The 17,790-nt window shown below is 33.4% G+C and overlaps 3 protein-coding genes across 4 annotated transcripts; all 3 read right to left on the reverse strand.

Moving 5' to 3' along the window:
- Positions 1-113: 113 nt before the first annotated feature.
- On the reverse strand, positions 114-4,627 carry LOC107935534 (fasciclin-like arabinogalactan protein 15). Its single transcript, XM_016868148.2, has 3 exons — positions 3,121-4,627; positions 1,127-1,259; positions 114-558 (listed from the first exon to the last, which is right to left on the reverse strand). Exons 1-2 carry the CDS (start codon positions 4,415-4,417, stop codon positions 1,183-1,185), a joined length of 1,374 nt encoding a protein of 457 aa, XP_016723637.1. The 5' UTR covers positions 4,418-4,627; the 3' UTR covers positions 114-558; positions 1,127-1,182.
- Positions 4,628-8,289: 3,662 nt separating this feature from the next.
- LOC107935533 (protein RBL) lies at positions 8,290-12,627 on the reverse strand. Its single transcript, XM_041109817.1, has 5 exons — positions 12,403-12,627; positions 12,214-12,312; positions 10,640-11,724; positions 10,300-10,567; positions 8,290-8,750 (listed from the first exon to the last, which is right to left on the reverse strand). The coding sequence occupies exons 1-5, from the start codon at positions 12,419-12,421 to the stop codon at positions 8,551-8,553; spliced, it is 1,671 nt and encodes a 556-aa protein (XP_040965751.1). The 5' UTR covers positions 12,422-12,627; the 3' UTR covers positions 8,290-8,550.
- A 1,817-nt stretch (positions 12,628-14,444) lies between these two features.
- Positions 14,445-17,670, reverse strand: LOC107935489 (ethylene-responsive transcription factor WRI1). 2 transcript variants are annotated; one of them, XM_016868110.2, is made up of 7 exons: positions 17,325-17,670; positions 17,128-17,210; positions 16,972-16,980; positions 16,781-16,869; positions 16,579-16,703; positions 16,225-16,301; positions 14,445-15,148 (listed from the first exon to the last, which is right to left on the reverse strand). In XM_016868110.2, the coding sequence occupies exons 1-7, from the start codon at positions 17,567-17,569 to the stop codon at positions 14,604-14,606; spliced, it is 1,173 nt and encodes a 390-aa protein (XP_016723599.1). In that variant the 5' UTR covers positions 17,570-17,670; the 3' UTR covers positions 14,445-14,603. The 2 variants fall into 2 exon arrangements, with proteins under 2 accessions (XP_016723599.1, XP_016723598.1); XM_016868109.2 differs by having other exon boundaries at positions 16,225-16,304.
- Between the last annotated feature and the right edge of the window lie 120 nt (positions 17,671-17,790).

The raw sequence follows: 17,790 nt of genomic DNA on the forward strand, positions 1-17,790 counted from the left end.
GTCTTAACTCAATTGGTATAAATATTATTGTTTATATAAGAAGACATGAATTCAAGTGTGCTGAAATATTGTTGCAGCAAATTCACAAAACAACAATAATAATTACAATTTCATTTTTCTTAAGAAAAGAATATATTATTTCCAAATATAATATTGATGTGATGCTTTTTTCTTTTTTGCTTTCTTTTATTATTAAGCTGGATTTGCCCACATGGTGGACTCTTTATCTTCCATATCTACTTCACACAAAACCAAATCCCTCTCACCCCTTCATATCTCCTCCCCACCACCGCCACCACCACCGTGCCGCCACATTACACACAATTGAAAAAAAAAAAAAAACTTGTACATTTAGAGGGTATCAGCAACTAACCAGGGTGAATCATTGAATTTCAGCATGTGGGAATGGAAAATATTATATATATTTTGGTAACCATTTTCCATATCTTCCCATGTTTAGCTGCATGATCCCAACTTTAAAAAGAAAAACCTAAAATCCTATTGTAGAGAGCAATGCATCACACCATATTCGAAGAGTTTTAAACTATGCTGCTTCACCTGCATTTTATCAGCAACCCAGTAATTAGTTTAAGAAAAACACTGATATATATATATATATATTTACTTGGACAGCAAGCAATATATATATGAAATTCTGCATTGAATTTGTTGAGGCCATATAAAAAAGAAAATCTGTACAGGCAAGAAACATCCACCAACCCTGTTGTTGACATTTAAAATGATAGGGTAGGCAGACACATTAAATGTATATTAAATAATATGACATGCTTTACCAGGTTGGTTGTTCTTACCTGGATTTAGCTGTAAGTGTTTCTCACTATTGAAGGAAACTATATATATGTAGTAAAAATCTAAGGCCTCTTCTTATCGTAACACTGTTAAAATTCTTTTACCAAATTCAGGTTCATTAAATCATCATTGCTACGTATTTGTTTATTTCAAACTGTTAAACCAGTAAAATTAGCAGAAGAAGTTTGATGAGGTTAAACAATGGGCAGAATTTTAAAATCTGAAAAAGTAAAGGACTAAATTTTAAATCTACAAAGAGTAGAGGGGCTTGTAGTATATAATTTAACCAAAAGATAAATAAAAAGGAGAATTATACCTTCCAATTCTTTGAAGTTTTTTGTTTATGATATGGGGAAATGATGATTGTGATTTTTATATTTGGCATGTGCTAAAATGAGAATCTTGACCAATTGCCACAAGCATTCTGCATGCAACTTCAAGCAACTTGCCTGTCGAAAAACATTTAGGGAATAAAAAAAAATATTAGTCATTACACAATCACGTTTTGTTTTTTTAATTGAAAGTACAGAAGATCAACTGATACCTACATATTAACTTCATGAAAATAACACCCCATCTTAAATAAATTAATGATTGATTGGAAAGAAAATATATGATCCTGTAAGCAAATTATATTACTTAAGCATTCACAAATCACTAATATCATATTAACCTTTGACATTCTCAAACTTAACTACCACGTTGGGTCTTTATGGGGGAGGGGGCGTAGAAATAATTATAAATTATCGGGGTTAAAGTACAATTTTACCATTATACTAACATGGCAAATCTACCCTTTTGGGGGGGGCTAGGCCACTGCTCGCCCCCTTTGCCTTCCTCCCTGCCAGGGTCTCGACTAAATGCAATTTAGACAAGGAAACTCCAAACATATCAATGTGGTCCCTTTGAAACAAAGTTTTTGTAATAAGAAGAAATACAAGAATAAAGAAATGAGTTTATTTAGGAGAGAATGGGGTATGAAGATTCTTCTGAAGTCTTAAAAAAATGGGAAAATTTGTCTTGTTATGGTTGAACTTTCATGGTCTTTTGTTACCTTGACAAAGTTTTATAAGCTACTTAATTCCAAAACAACCCCTTAAAAAGGCAATTATTTCCCATAATAGAGACCTTTTACCCACACTCTTCACTGTATCATAAAATATCCATGTCTAACATGGATATAGAATATAGGGATTGGATTTACAAAGGCAAATCTAAAAAAAATGTTGTATAGGTAGCCATTAAAGTTTATGAAAAAGATGGGGGAAAAGGTGATGAGTCATGTCATTCAAATAATAAACTTGAAGAGGAGGTTTACGAAACACTCATTCCTCACAACCACCCGGGTGATATATGTTAAAATTCCAAATCACAGCTCTTCAGAGAGGTTAAAGTATATTATTGGGATAACCAGAACTTAGTAGCTTTTCTCAATTTGATCCCTGAACTTAAACACATGGCACTATGAGATTGTTTTATGTCATCACAAAAAATTCAGAGTTTTTTAAGCGATGTCATCGTACCTTAGCGGAAAAAGCTGCCAAGTAGTAGGACTAATGTGGGTAAAAAAGTTCAAAGACCAAGGTGAGAAGAATTGTGAAATTCAGGGACTAAAATGTTACATGTCAACTGAACTCATTAAGACATGAGTAAGCAACTAAACTCATTGGCAAATTGTTGATTAAGCTAAAGAAGGTGAGATTAGTCAAGAACAATGGAATTAAAAAAAGACAAACTCCACTACTAATTGACAATCTATTCATGATTTAGATGATTTATCTAGTTTCTTACCTGCCACAAAACTAAGGGCCCTTTGGATGAGCATTTAACTCCAGTTTAGTGCGTTTTTAACTTTTTTATTGTCTCATGTTAGAGTATCTAATATCACCGCCACCATTATTTTTACACTAACTGCATATAAAGATACTGCCCATCCAAAAGGGAATGTCCTAATCCTTTGTTCCAAGGCATTGCTTAACTTTAGCTTTTACATATTTTTTAAAATTTATTTTTCAAGTATAAGCTATCTTTTTTGTGTGGATGTGAATATAAAACTTAAAGTACAAAAGAAATTTATGATTAATTGCCAAAAGAAAGAAAATGGAAGAAAAATAATCACACACCAACCCTATATTCCTAAAATTATTATCATTATTATATAAAAATATACCCTTTGACCTATGCTGACCCACCGACACTCCCTAACCCGCCAAAAAATTCCCGGCGACCACCCTACCATTTTCATGCCGCTACCCACGAATTATAAAATAACAATAAAATAAAATAATAAAGGGTAATAATTTTAGTTACCTCTTCTGGGTTTCGCTGTAGCAACTTTGATAGTCTTCTTTTCTTCTTTAGTTTTCTCTTCAGGCGGGAAAAGTACACCGTCGATACCCTGCACCGAGATCCTTCCGTCGGTATAAATGTCCGGGTCGAACAGATAAGCGGATCCATCGGCGTGCCCGAATTTAACAGACCCATCAGCTTCTTGAGCTGATACTTTGTGTGGTAACCTCAATGTATCGTACGATACTTTCCCGAATCTTCTCACCGTATTGTACATACTTTCTTCGGTTTGGTACTCCGGGATTATGTGATAATAAATGATTTGTTCCGGTGCACCGGGTTCGCTTAATTGATCAGTGGTTAACTTAGCCATGGCTTCATCGTTGGGTGCTAATACAGTTAAAACGTAACCCTCGGAAACTAATCGACCCATTTCAGTGGCTAATGATGTTAAATTCACTAATATATCAGCCATTTCATTGTACCCACCGTATTGAATTAGTGTTTGAATGAAATCTTTGACTTGCCTCATTCCGTTGAAATGATGGTGAGGTCCACCGGGTCCTGGAGCTGGTGCCGGGGCTAGTGATGGACCTGGAGCCATTGCGTCGTAAATCGGAAGAACGGGTGGTGAACCGGGTTTCACTGGCGGGGCAGGTTTCTTCAAACGGTGAGTTCTTGGATCAACTTCGGGTGCACCTTCTGGTTTCACGGCGGAGATTGAACGGAGATTTCTCCGACTGTTGAAATCTTGTTGTACTGATTGAGGGATTAGTAACTGTTCGATGCCATGGATGACCCCATCTGGACGGTTCACAGCATTTGGGTTAATAACCTTAGCGCTACCAATGAATTTAACCCCCATTGAATCTTCACTCGAGAGCTCAACATTGTGATTTGATAACGTACGGTGAAGGATCGATCCCGATGTTGAATTAGGCCATGAATGTGGCTCAATCCTAGTCGGCACAATGTGATAAAGCAATAGAGTTTGTAAGGATTTAAGATTACCAGGTTCCAACAAAAACCGCTTGAATTCAGGGTCTAGATTCCGTTCAAGAGCTTCATTTTTAGGAGCAAAAATGGTAATATTATGCTTTCCCACAGATTCTTCTAAGCTTTGTAACAACAAAGCTTTCTCCACTAATTCAGCAAGCTCCGTATAATGCGAGTCTAACAAGGCCACAAGCACCGAGTTAGAACTGATTTGACCCAAGTTTTTAGCCACGAATGGGGTTTCTTGTAACGCCATTGAAACCCCAAAGCCAGAGAGCAAGAGAAGGAACTTGAAGAACAACGAAAAACCCATAATCGCCATTGAACAAGCTTAACAATTTGGATGAGTTTTTCGTTGTGAGAAAATGGGATTATAATAAAACCAATGAAACACACAGAGGAGAAAGAGAAGCAGGGGAAGGTTTTAATTTGCTTCAAAGATTTAGCTTCGTTGTCCGTTTACCTTTAGCTTTAATTTGTTGTTCATGTTTCTCTTTCTATCTCTCTAAGTTTCTCACCTTTTAGTTTCGCTGTCACTGTCAAGTTGCCACATTGCTGACGGTTATGTGGTCTTTTGGTTTGTACCCAAGAAGATGAAGTGGTAATTAATAAATGGTGAGGAAGAAAAGAAAAAAGGGGTTAATTTTATAACACCTCCTCATATTATAGTTTGTTTAATTTGGTCCTTGAATTGTGAAACTGATTAAGTTTTTTAAACTATCAATATCAGTAATGTCGCAAGCCAATTGGTTGAATCGAGAATCGACTGTGTCGTATATAATTAAAAATAGAATAAATTTTGTGAACCGATAAAAAACGAAAAAATAAATAGCAGCTCAACCAATTCAATCAGGTATAAATTTTTCTAATATTTTTTATTCTTAAATCATTTTTAAACCAATTGAATCGGGAATCAATGGATCACTGACTTGGTTTTTACAATATTTTTCGATATTGTATCAATCCAGTCATTCTATTAGCCTACTTGTCTATTTAGGTATTAAATTTTATCTCGAATTTAATTTGAACATATTTAGAACACGTGGGTCAATTTTTACTAAAAATGTTGATGAAAAAAATAGTATTATCGAAATTCAAAAGTTTTTTTTTCAACACATTAGATCCAAGCTATCCACGTAATAAGTGCATGTATTTAAAATTTAATTTACGTGTTTTAAATACATTTAATATCATATTAAAGCAGTGATTAACGTCTAAACTAATGAATAGATTGATGTAAGTACTTGATTGATATGAATACTTCAAGGATTAAATTAAAATGTTTTAAAGATCAAGGAGTAATTTAAATTTTCAATCATAGTTTGAGGGCAGATGGTGAAATTAATCCAAAGATAAGTAAGTGAAATCGAGGGTTAAAATAGCGTCGGTTGCGGTTAAAGATGAAAAGGAAACACGTGGACTTGGGAGAGAATAAAAAATTGTTTTCAAAGATTACCGGCTTGTCTTGTCGATTATTGGTTGATGGTTTAAATACTCATTTAGCCCCTGAATTTGTCACTTTCTTCCAATGTTAACGAGAAACCAAAACCCCACATGGAATGAAAATTTAGGTACCAGCTAGGGAGAAAATGAAAACTTCAGGGGTTAAACGAGTATTTAAGCCTTTATTAATTTAGAGTTAACATATTGTTTAATATTTGAGTTTAATTTCAATGTTCAATTTGGTACTTGATCTTTTTCAATTTGATACATGAGCTTTTTCTTTTTGTCCTAATTAAGTACTTATGTTTTTTTTATTAGAGGATACGTGCCAAATATTCATTCACCCACATAATACCATTTGATTTGAGTACCGATTTGAACATTTAAAGCCAAGTTGAAGTACCAAATTATATATTAACCCATTTATTTAATTACTTTTTTTGTTTATTAAGGATGGGGTATGGTTTGGTTGGAAGAAGGTTCTTTTTGGCATGGAGTTCATTTGTTTCTTAGTGGACTGACTTCACTTCAAGCATCTCTTCTTCTTTATGAGGTTTTTATGTTAAAACAGCACTTAACAAAAATTTTTAAAAATATCAATTAAATCTTTCTTTTAAATTTGTATTTAATTAAATTTGCGTCATTAATTTAAATAATCAATTAAGTTTCTCTGTTAATGATTTTCATCATTGATTACATTGACCATTAAAATAAATTGACAGATCAATCAGATAGTAACATGATAATTTCTGGGTTAATCTCAAATATTTCTCATATGAAAAATTATTAAAAAATTATAAAAATAAAATATTAAATATTAAAATTGATATAAACTTATTAAAATTATAAAAGTATATAAAAATATAAAAATCTAATAAATTATAAAAAGAATTATAAATTAATAAAACTTATATAAAATATTTAAAATTAAAAAAACGTATTAGAATTTTTATAAATTATGAAATATATATATTTACATATATATTTTAAATGAAAAATATTTTATCAAATTGTTAGTGGGAACGTCCATTTGAACAATGCATCATATATATGTATCAATGTGTACGTATTAACCGCATAATTATATATAATCTAAGTTTGTGATTTAGCAGAATGTAAAATCGCATTTACAAATTATTTATAGGTTAAACTAAGTTTTCATTGAAAGCATTTATTAGGTTCAAAGTTAGGAACTGTATATGATGACTTCAAGGTAAGTATGATGTTCATTTCATTATTCATTATTTATTTGTTTGGGATTCTACCAATTTATCATCATTTTTACAAATACATTTACAACTCTCTCTATAATAATCGGGTAAATATTTGGTACACTGATAATATATTTTTTATTCCACAAACAATTTTAAAAAAAATTGACGTGTTCTTTTTTTAATATTCTATTATATCTGTATAAGGCACTTATTAACCCCTGGTACTGTTGGTGAAGTCTAAAAACTCCATTGCAGTGTGTCAAATAATTTCCCTTCTATTATTCCAGTATTGTTTCAGTAACACTGGTCACATCATTAAATCTCGATAAAATCTAAGTTCAAGGAGCATAATAAGTCTAATTGCTAAGTTTAAAGACCAAAATAGACCGAGGCAAGAACTATATCGTCTAATGCTTTGAGGATGCTTTCAAAGGGATCCATATGCAACGATTGGAAATGCGTGTAGGGAACATCTCATTATAAAAATCGTGAATATATATAATTAGTCATTGTACTTTGACCAAATTTGATATTTAATCTCTATATATAAAAGGTCAAAGTTGAGTCTACATTAAAAAAAAGAAGAAGAAGAAAAGAAAACCCTATTCCAATAATTAAAATCATAACCATTTTACATGTTGATTAGACTACCCTTATGTGACGTAGCATATGATTGACAGAAAATAAGATGTTAAATTAACAGATTTTAATAAAAACTAGAAATGACAATAATGATTGGACTAAATATATACCAATTAAAACATAAGTGTAAAATCATGAAATGAGCACAAATGAGTTGGACATATCCAAAATCATAAAACAGTGAACTTATTGCTAGGTCAAGAACAAAGATTGAACAATACGAGAGATAATCATATAAATATAAATTATTACACTCCAAGATGAACCAGATTCACAAGATAAAAGAACAATGACCAAAACACTTCCACATTATGCTTAAAATTCTAAAACAATAAGAAAAAGGAAAAACAAAATCTCCAAAGAAACAATTTTAAGATTAATGAAAAATTAAATAAAAAAAGTAATTTAATGGAAAATTTAACTCTTTTATTTATCATCATATATTTATAATCTAATTAAAAATCATGTTAGTAAATGACATAATGACAAATTCAGTCTTACATCTTATTTTTCGCCTCAAACAATTAAAGACTCCCCCATGGTGAAGCAGCCCCCTTTCTGTCTTATATTCATATCACACTCATACTCATATTCAGTTTTCACGGCTAAACAGTATATACATGTCAAATTTAATTAACAGAATATAGTGTGAGATAATGGTGAAGCAAATTGGAAGAAGGAATTATCTGCATGATATTTTCAAATGTATCATTTTTCAAAGCCATCTTCTAAGTAAAATTTAGGGTGTCCGTGTAAAGTTGCGAGTTCCCAACATTATGATCAACTTCTTTCTGAAACCAATACCCTGTTTGAGATTAAATATTCTTTCCAAAATACCTCAAAAATCAATCTGCCATACAAATCTCAGGATAAAGTGAATTCAACCTATCTAGAATGTTCAAATTGACCTTTGCCCTGACCATGTCTAATATATGGTGAAAACATAAGTTACAGCTGTTCAGTGCGGACTTCAGTCATCTATCTAGGTGATATAAGCAATGCATCTAATGGATAATAACCTCATTTCCCAATATCTTAAAAAGAAAATTGATAAATAGCTCTAAGCTGTTTAGCTACAGGTTTGTCCCATTCTCTCTCACTTTTTCATTTTTTTTTTCTTCAGTTCAAATGACAAATATATGATAGTTATGACCTACTAGTAATCATCAGAACCATCGTCAGCATATAAGCCATTTCCAGAATCCTGATCAACAACGGATTTATTTTTTGTTTTCGATAACCTACCAGTAGATTTCAAGGGTTTCATGGGCTTCCTGACCTTCTCTGCCTGTAACTCCAACCCCTTCTCTGAAAGCTTCCGTTTTCTTTTCAACTGATTGCCTCCAGCTGTGTCCTCTGATACAATCAAAGATTGAAACACATAAGCGGTCATATTAAACTTGGGAAGCAAACATAGAGCATCAACAATCTAAAAAAAGATTGACTAAGAAACTAAAATTTATGTGGATCAATAAATTTTCAGTAAAATGGCATCTAACTCAGAACTCCAAACAAACACGCTGGGTTAAGCATTTTTCCCCTGGAACAGCAAAGAATTTGCTTTTATATTATTTTCAGCTTTTATGAAAATCTAAAGAAACAGATCTCCATTTATGTCATCATCTGCAATAACCTTCTCATTTATGTCATCATTTCGAAAGATAAAATAGTACTTAAAACTAAGAAATCCAGAAAAAAAATTCTAAGACATATAGCATATTAAAAACTATCTTAGCCATCCAGCAAATCTCAAATTCATTAGCAATCACATAAGTTGACCTTTTTTCCAGAGATGCCAAGCCTCCTTTGTCTTCGCTTAATGCGGAAAGATTCAGCTAAAACAATATCCTATTCAAAAGCAACAGACTCAGAATGCAACAACTCCTCAAGATACCATTCCACTTTTCGTTCTTATCTTAATAAACATCCCTTTTAGTTCACTCAGTTGCTATAATACCTTGGTGATTTCTTCACTAAACAGCAGCATCTTGAAAATTATGAAAAACAAACATTCTGACAGAACCATGACAGCACAACAATCCACTAAAAGCCGGGTTCCTTAAATTGGTTGCACTCAGTAATACAACCATCTCTAGATTGTAAAGGGGAGACAACCAAGCAAATCTAAGTTCAGATTATTGTTAGTGTCCTTTGAAATTGCTAACATTTACGTTTATCGAAACTAGTTATCACCGACACACGAAATGCGTATCAGTGATATTGTTAGTTGTAAAGGGGAGACAACCAAGCAAATCTAAGTTCATATTATTGTTAGTGTCCTTTGGAATTGCTAACATTTATGTTTATCGAAACTAGTATCACCAACACATGAAATGCATATCAGTGATATTACATCTGAAAATGACAATTACAGATAGAGATATTGCTTCTATTTCAATTTAAAGAATTAACAATAGTCTTACAAAGTTTAATGGTAGAATAGAAGTTGAATACAAGTTAAATAGAATGGTAGAATAGAAGTACAACAAAACAGAACAACTTTTTCTTGTATAAGAGAATAACAACAAAATTTGAATCAATGAACTCTAATAGATCCCTCCCTCCATCCCAGTAACTTAAGTGGCCAAGTGGCTGATTAGACCACATTGTTACATTATACAGGAGATAATAGTGTTAAGCATAATCCACACAAATAACTACTTATTAAACACAAAGTTAGGAATTTGATTTTCTATAAAGTTGGTATCACCACTGATACCTTAAGAGTAACCCAAAAGATTGGCCTAGAACTCATTTGGATTTTAAACTTGTTTATTTGGAAACCTATTTTACAAATGAGGACCAATGAACTTCACTGTTTTATGCAGCTAGCATACTATTCCACTTAAACTGGACTAAAAGAACTTTGAAACACTTACAATACATTTGAGGGAAACAATTTTACCTTCGAGTGGACTCGAAGCATTTTGGGCTGCTTGTCCATTTTGCCCATTCTGTCCATTCTCTTCCGAGAGAGGGGATCCGGAGTGATTGCTATCAATCAACTTTGATGAACTTCCCACAAACTTGTCCTGCTGTTGGGGATCATCAGGACAAGGAGTTGCAGGCAAGAAACATAACTCATCCTGTGACATATCAGAATCACTGAACGGATCCTTCTCCACTGTCACAATATCAACTTCATCATCTTCATTTATATCAGATTCTTTCACCTGCACCAATAAGAATATTTTAGAAACAAAAAAGTCAATCAAAATATTCACACACAATCTGTTTTACATCACCTTTTCGGTTTCAGGCACCAGATCAAATTCATCTTCTCGTTCTACATACTCCTCATTTTCTTCAAGCTCTTTGAAATCAGGAGCAAATGCACTCCAGTTTTCAGTGTAGTCTTTAGCCCAAATATAAACCAAGCCAGTCAAGGAAACAGAGACAATAATAGGGTGGACAGGATGCCACGCTAAATCAATCAGTTGTTCCTTTGGACCTTCAAGGATCTTTACAAGATGACCAGCCCTGTCCCATATGTAGATCTTATGCTCTCCTTTGCTAGCAGAAGCAGATATTACCCACTCACCGTCACCACTAAAACAAGGTGCTTTCCAATGTGTCTTCGTGATTGAATCCTGAAACTCTCGAAAAAGAACTAAGCATTTGAATCCAACAGCCTTCACATTCTCAAGAGTATCTTCCTCTTTGATGGTCTTATTAAGGTCATGAAGAGCTCCAAGCCCATCTTTCAAAGGCAGAATATTTTCATAAATCCTGATAATTCGATCACTTGAATTAGTAAGGAGATACTGCCCATTTCTGCTGAAAACAATGTTCTTGACAACAGCGCCACTAGAAATTGGAACCATAGCAAGCACTTTAACGTTTTTGTGATCAATTATAAGTATTTCACCTTTGGAGTTCCCCACATATACCAGATCTCCATTCTTGTTAAAGCATGCGGCCGTCAATGTGTAAGGAGCTCCATCAGGGAACTTGTTGCGTGAAGGAGGAGCAACACCATTTCCCATATCAGGAATGGTGACTGGGAGTGCAGTTGTATCTCCAGTACTGAAGTCAACAATCACTGGAGCAGATGACAGGGGGCAAGCTAAGCAGACAGATGGCATTGAAGAACCAGGATGTAAACGAGCTTGTAGAGGCGTTTGTTGCAGAACGATACGTGTAACCTTCTGACCACTAACTACATCCCAAAGTGTTAATGACTTGTCAGCGGCAGACACTAGAATTCTATGACCATACTTTGACCAGCAGACACTTGTTATAGCAGCGGAACAGTCTCTATCCTTAAGCTCCTTTGCAATGCCCCGGGTCTCAAAATCCCAAATAACACAACTTCCATCAGAGCATCCAGCTGGCATAAAATGCAAAAACCACAAAGATATATCAGTTGGTAAATAATCCCAGTGAATTGCAAATAACAAATACTTTAAAATATCATGACCAGGAATTCGTCATACTTTCCCCAGCCAACTAAATAACACACTTATCAACTTAAACAGAAATCAGGAAACATAAATAAATTAAAGAAAACCCAGAAACAAAATCGAAAATGAAGAAAAAGATGCCACATTTGATGGGATTTCCTTAGTTTGTAAACTGTGTAACGTTATTAACAATTACCTATGGGTTTTCGTTCCCTTCTTCAAATTTTATTAAATAATAGAAACTAACTAAGCCTTGACCCCCAAAAATACCTTAATTGCGACTCAAATTAGCTCAATTCGCTAGGAAAAACGCACCCAAAATAGCTCTTAATCAAAGACCCTCAACATTCATAGCAGCAATTTTCATTTTTTCTTTTCTTTTTTTAAATAGCAGAGAGAGAGAGAGAGAGAGATACCGGCGAGAAGGGTACCACGGCGATTAAAGGCAATGCATTTCATAAGCCCATGCTCCAAATACTCTTCTATAACCTCTGGAAAATCCCCTTGCAATGGATCTTCCAGAATCCAGACAAAACCCAATGTCAAAAAACAGAAAATAATTAAAAAAATCATTTAAAGAGAGGGAAAAAGAGAAGAGGTGGTACCAATAATCGGGGCATTCATCTTCTTCTACTGCGTTTTACCGTGCTTGAAGCTGCAACTGAGACAGACACCCTAAGTTGTAAAAAGGAGCAAAACGAAGACAAATTGAATAAACCCTTTGTTTCTTTTCTTCGATTTCGAGTAGAAGAACAGAACCTGAATCCCACTAGGAAACAAAATTTTGAAGAAATAAAAGGGATTAAATAGGGAGGGAAATCCTCTGAAAGAACATACATTTATTGCGCCAAGTATATATATTATAGGTCGATAAAATACTTTTTTGGTTAAAATATGGGATAAGGACCTTTACTTTTCGTAAATCCGGTCCTTTTACTTTTAGTTCTTCTATTTTTTTAGATTTCAAAATTTAGGTCTAATTGCTAATATTGTTAATTTTTTTTGTTAAATTTATATTTATTATAATGTCATTTTTTTTAATTAGATGGTCATCAAGAGAGTATTCTTTTTTATTTTAAAATGTCAAGTCAACAAATTTAACAAAAAAAAATTTATATTTACAACTAGACTTAAATTTTGAAATTTGAAGTGTAGAAAGACTAAAATCTTAAAAATAAATGTACGGAGACTAAATTTTAAATTTATAAAGCGTACAAGGACTTCTGGGGCATTTTAACTTTTTTTATAATAATTTTAGATAAAATATTAGGCTTTAGACAAAAGGGAAAAATAAACCGGTGAGTTTAAACTTCAAATAAGAACTGGGCTTGGTTTTTTTTATGTGTGTTTCACCTTTGATACATTGAGCTAGAAATTCCCAAGGGTGGCTGGAGAGCCATGAGTTTAGCCAACACTGGATTAACCTCATCATGACTTGTGTGGGTTCAGTGAGCTTTCAAGTGCTCTTGAATGGGCAAATTAGAAGTCTAAATACTTGGATACAAGGGGCAGGCTTACTATGATCAAATCTACCTTGCCCAACATTCCCCTTTTATCAGTGTGCTTGCATTTTACGGTCGATCTGGAATCATAGAAATAAGGTGTGCTTTAAGGGACATAACTCGAACCCGTATGACACTCTGATGATGGCTAAAGATATGATATCAACGTGTGAAACAGCCTTTGGTGCTTCTTCAAGACAACAACACGAACACCCGAGGCAGGAGCAAGAGGTTCCTTCACCAATGGCAATTATCAAGCCCGATCTTATGTATGAAGCCCTGTTGTATTGCAAGTGTGGACCAATTAATGATACTGGTGCTGCTTGTATTATCAGAACAACGAGGCAACAGCAACCTGTTTGTCTTAATTCCGCAGAAACATAGACCAAGAGGATGGCTTCTCTTACACCCAAGTCAAAAACTAGCTATAGATGGACAAAGCTCCCTTATAGTTTTTTTTCTTTGATGTTTTTAGGTGTATGTATTCTCCTTGGTTTGTGCTAATGCTACATTGTAGCTTTATTTGAGGCCACTAAGGCTCGATTTGATTGGAAGATTATCTTTGAGGGGTTTACTCTTTTGAGAGAAAACTTCGAAGTGTCATTGCCGAATAGTTGACCGAACCTCCAACAATCAAAGACCTTGTCTCTGTGTTGAGTTTTGTCCCTAGCCTCCGCGGAGAACTATGTACGGTTCATAGAGGGGAGTGTCTCGGTTGGTGGTACCTACAAGACTTGAGAGAAGTGTTAGTATTGTGCGCGAGAATAATTATGAAGTTAGTTAAGCGCATGGCGACTTGAATCGTTGGCCTTAGGCTTATAATCCTCTTACTTGCAACCAAGGTACCACTTGAGTCCCAAGTCTTGCAAGTACCACCAACCGAGGCTCTCACAGAGGCTGGGGACAAAGCCTCGATAAGAGGACAATACTTCCGGTTGTTAGGGATTCTTCAACTGCTCGATAAACGACACTCCGGATACTTCTTTTAAAGAAGCCGACCCCTCAACAAAATTGATTTTTGGTAATTATATGAAAAAAAGTAAATTTTGTTTTAATTGTTGAAAGCTCTTTGGTGAGCTACCTTCTTTTAATCGCTTGGTACATAAGTTATCAAAATGTAATATTTGAGTGAACTGAGATTGGGATTAAACAAAAAGACCAAAAGGAGAAATTTTTACCTTTTCTTTTTGGTCCCTCTTTCTCTTTTCATTTTAATTAAATTAAAGAAAGGAAATACATGCATAACATATATATTGAATCTTTGGCATATCCATCCACCACCAAAGTCCCAACAATCCCAACTCTTAACCCCAAAATGAAAAACCATCACAAGAAACTGAGGTTGTTGAGGAATCACCAACTTCAACACAACTTGCCTCATCCGACAAGCATTTTCGGCCCACTGCATTTTTGTTATTCCCTAAATCGAATAACGAATCGACATTATCCTCAAACCCCATATCATCGAACACGTTCGGAAACTCCGGAGAAAAAAACGATGTCAACCCTGAATCCATGCAGAAACTCCATGCTAGCTCGTTGCCATCGGTCGTCTCCGTTCCCACCATTGTCGTCGCATTATCGTTGCATAGAGGCAGCTGCATTTGCATGTTCTGAAAATGTTGATGTTCATCAGCAGCTTCATATCCTTGTTGCGGTTGTTGTTCGACTTCTATTGGTCCAACTTCAACCGAGCTGGGACTTTGTTCGGGCGTTGGATCGAGATATAAAATCCCTTTCTCCTTCAAACGTTCAACGTAATGGCTAATATCAAAATTGGTGACGGCATTGACTCCCCTATATTCCAATGCTGCCATATCATATGCTGCGGCAGCTTCCTCTTCTGTGTCTTTCAAAACAAATGAGAAAAACATGAATAAATTAATAAAAGAAATTCAAATTAGTCCATCTAAATATTTCCTTGGGGAGTAAAATTAAAAAAAGAATCCATTATACAACTATTCTTTTAATTGCATGGATTTTTTATTTTAAAATGTCACATCAATAAATTTAACAAGAAAAATTAATTATATTAATAATTAGACCTGAATTTCAAAATTTAAAAAAATAGGACTAAATTTCTAAAAATAAAAATATAGAGACTAAATTATAAATTTATGAAAAGTACATATACTTATAACATACTTTAACCTTAATTTAATCAGTACCGGCCACTGTAATTAGGCACGTGATATCTGCTCGTATTGACTGACTAAAGATTTAAGTGGGAAGGTGATTGTCACGTGCCATTATTTTTGTGCCATAATATATGGTTGTAAATTAAGGCTAGTCAAATATACTATTTATTAATTTTAAATATTAAAATAATAAAAAAATTTAAGTATTAAATTAAACATTAAACTAAATTTAAGTATCAAATGATATATTTACCCTAATAATTATAATTAAATAATCAAATTAATAATTAAAGCCAAACAAAAATAATTACAAAAAATTCACACATCATAAATTTCAACCAAAATAATTTTTTACAAAAACCTCTATTCATAGTATAAATATTATTTAATATTTATTTTTTAAAAATTGCTGTCACTACATTTAGCAAAAACTACCCACTAATTTTTCACATTAAAAGAATGTAATTTTTTTTCTAACTTCTTTTTATCGATATTTTCGCTAGGTAAATCTATCCATGGCTCGGGTAATTTTCCGAACTCGATAAGCTTGGCCTGATTAATGTTGAGTTTGGATAAAAAAATGTTTGGGGTAAATTTGATTTGACCTAAATTCAATTTAATTGATAATTTTTTTTAAAATTTTTGAACAATAAAACGAACTTTTTAAATCAACCGACCAAATCGAAAATAAGTCTAGAATTAAATTTTTTTAAAAAAATTGAACTCCATGAACAAAACTAATTATAATTCTATTCAAACTAATAAAAGTAATGAGAGAGAAGCTTACTATAAGTTCCTAAATAGAGGTATTTGTTCCCAAAAACTCGACCAATTCGTGCTTCCCATCTCCCATTGTGGTGATGCCTGCTAATGAAACAATTATATATTTTTCAACTCTAATAAAAATAAATGATAATAATTGCGTTCACACGGAATCATTAAATTTCGCAAATAAAATTAAAGATGTAGTTAAAAGGATTTAAAAAATAATTTTTTTTTGTAACGTATAGAAAATTTCACGAGCGGTTAATTGAACGGGACTTAAGTAACGTTTTATATGAAAATGGAGAGTAGACCCATTATCTTTCGTTTAGGGTTTTAATTCAACTCGATTTTAAATTTATCGGGAGATAAAACTAACCTAGCAACCCCGCGGTACTTCGAAATTCCTCTCGAAAATCCGCTGCTCCGCCGCCGTAAGGATGCCAAATACTCTTCCTTTGATACCTTGTTCATTTCTTCAATCTCTTTTCCATATCTCTCTACCTGCATAGCAATAAGAACATTTTACAAATAATCCTTGTGAGTGTACCATAATCTAATTATTATTATTATTTGAATACCGGAAAATTCAAGGTGGTTTCCGGCCCCCAATACTTGAGTGCTGCGAGATCATAGGTTCTAGCTGCATCTTCCTCACTATCATAAGCCCCTACACATAAATATCCCATTTCCCCTTAAATTAATAAAATAAAATAAAATAAAATAAAAAATTATTTAAAAAAGGGGAGTGGACTGAAAATGAAGCACTTACCCAAATAAACTGAAGGAGGAGACAAAAGTGTAAATGCATGTTCGAAACAAGGAATAACAAAAAACACAGTCAGTATTCTGACTAGAAACTGAAACAAAACCATAAATTAAAAAAGAAAATTTTAATTAATTGAAATTTATTTATTTATTTATTTACCTTGCCTTCCCTTCTTGTTTTGAATGCTGTTCCATGATGTCTTGTCCCAAAGGTGAGCCTCAAATCTCCCAGTCCATCTATGTCTGAAAAATGTTGAATGTTTTATGGATCAAATATATATATCAGACATGCAAAATTAACCAAAAACCCAACGTTTTTTTTTATAAAAACAAAACAAAACACACAAAAAAAAAAACCTGGTGACTCCTCTGTAAATGGAGCTTCTTCTGCTAGTGTTAGCATTACTGGAGATGCATTTCTGGTTTTGATTCTTTCTTACCCTTTTACCCTTGGGTTTCTCTGATATCACTGATACAACATTTTGAGGAGACTCAGATGAGGATGATGATGATGATAATGATGATGATGATGGTGATGATGGTGATGAAGGTGAGGCTATGGAAGAATTAGAGGAAGAAGAACAAGTTGAAGACCTTTTCATTTTTTTTTTTTTGTTCTTTTCTATACAAAGTGAGTATAGGCTTAGGAGATTGGCTTTAGCAACATAATGAGAAGAGGTTGTTTCTTTGGTGATATTCTACTTATTTATATATATATACACACACATATTTATGATATATGATTTTGGGTTATGGAGGTCCCAAAAGTTGTTTACCAAAAGGAGGAGTTAGGAGCGAAAAGAAAAAGATTTATCTGTAAAAA

Source organism: Gossypium hirsutum, chromosome D13 (assembly GCF_007990345.1).
Source record: "Gossypium hirsutum isolate 1008001.06 chromosome D13, Gossypium_hirsutum_v2.1, whole genome shotgun sequence".
In the NCBI taxonomy this organism is placed as follows: domain Eukaryota; kingdom Viridiplantae; phylum Streptophyta; class Magnoliopsida; order Malvales; family Malvaceae; genus Gossypium; species Gossypium hirsutum.

What these genes read in the sequence shown, in the direction of transcription:
- LOC107935534 (XM_016868148.2), bottom strand. Translation starts at nt 4,417, where the DNA reads ATGGCGATTATGGGTTTTTCGTTGTTCTTCAAGTTCCTTCTCTTGCTC. An exon ending in TACAGCGAAACCCAGAAGAG is followed by an intron (nt 1,260 to 3,120) that starts GTAACTAAAATT and finishes GTTTTTCGACAG; the next exon opens with GCAAGTTGCTTGAAGTTGCA.
- LOC107935533 (XM_041109817.1), bottom strand. An exon ending in TGGTGCCTGAAACCGAAAAG is followed by an intron (nt 10,568 to 10,639) that starts GTGATGTAAAAC and finishes TTATTGGTGCAG; the next exon opens with GTGAAAGAATCTGATATAAA. An exon ending in TGCTTCGAGTCCACTCGAAG is followed by an intron (nt 8,751 to 10,299) that starts GTAAAATTGTTT and finishes TGATTGTATCAG; the next exon opens with AGGACACAGCTGGAGGCAAT.
- LOC107935489 (XM_016868109.2), bottom strand. Translation starts at nt 17,569, where the DNA reads ATGAAAAGGTCTTCAACTTGTTCTTCTTCCTCTAATTCTTCCATAGCC. An exon ending in AAACCACCTTGAATTTTCCG is followed by an intron (nt 16,704 to 16,780) that starts GTATTCAAATAA and finishes ATTGCTATGCAG; the next exon opens with GTAGAGAGATATGGAAAAGA. An exon ending in AAGTACCGCGGGGTTGCTAG is followed by an intron (nt 16,305 to 16,578) that starts GTTAGTTTTATC and finishes TTGTTTCATTAG; the next exon opens with CAGGCATCACCACAATGGGA.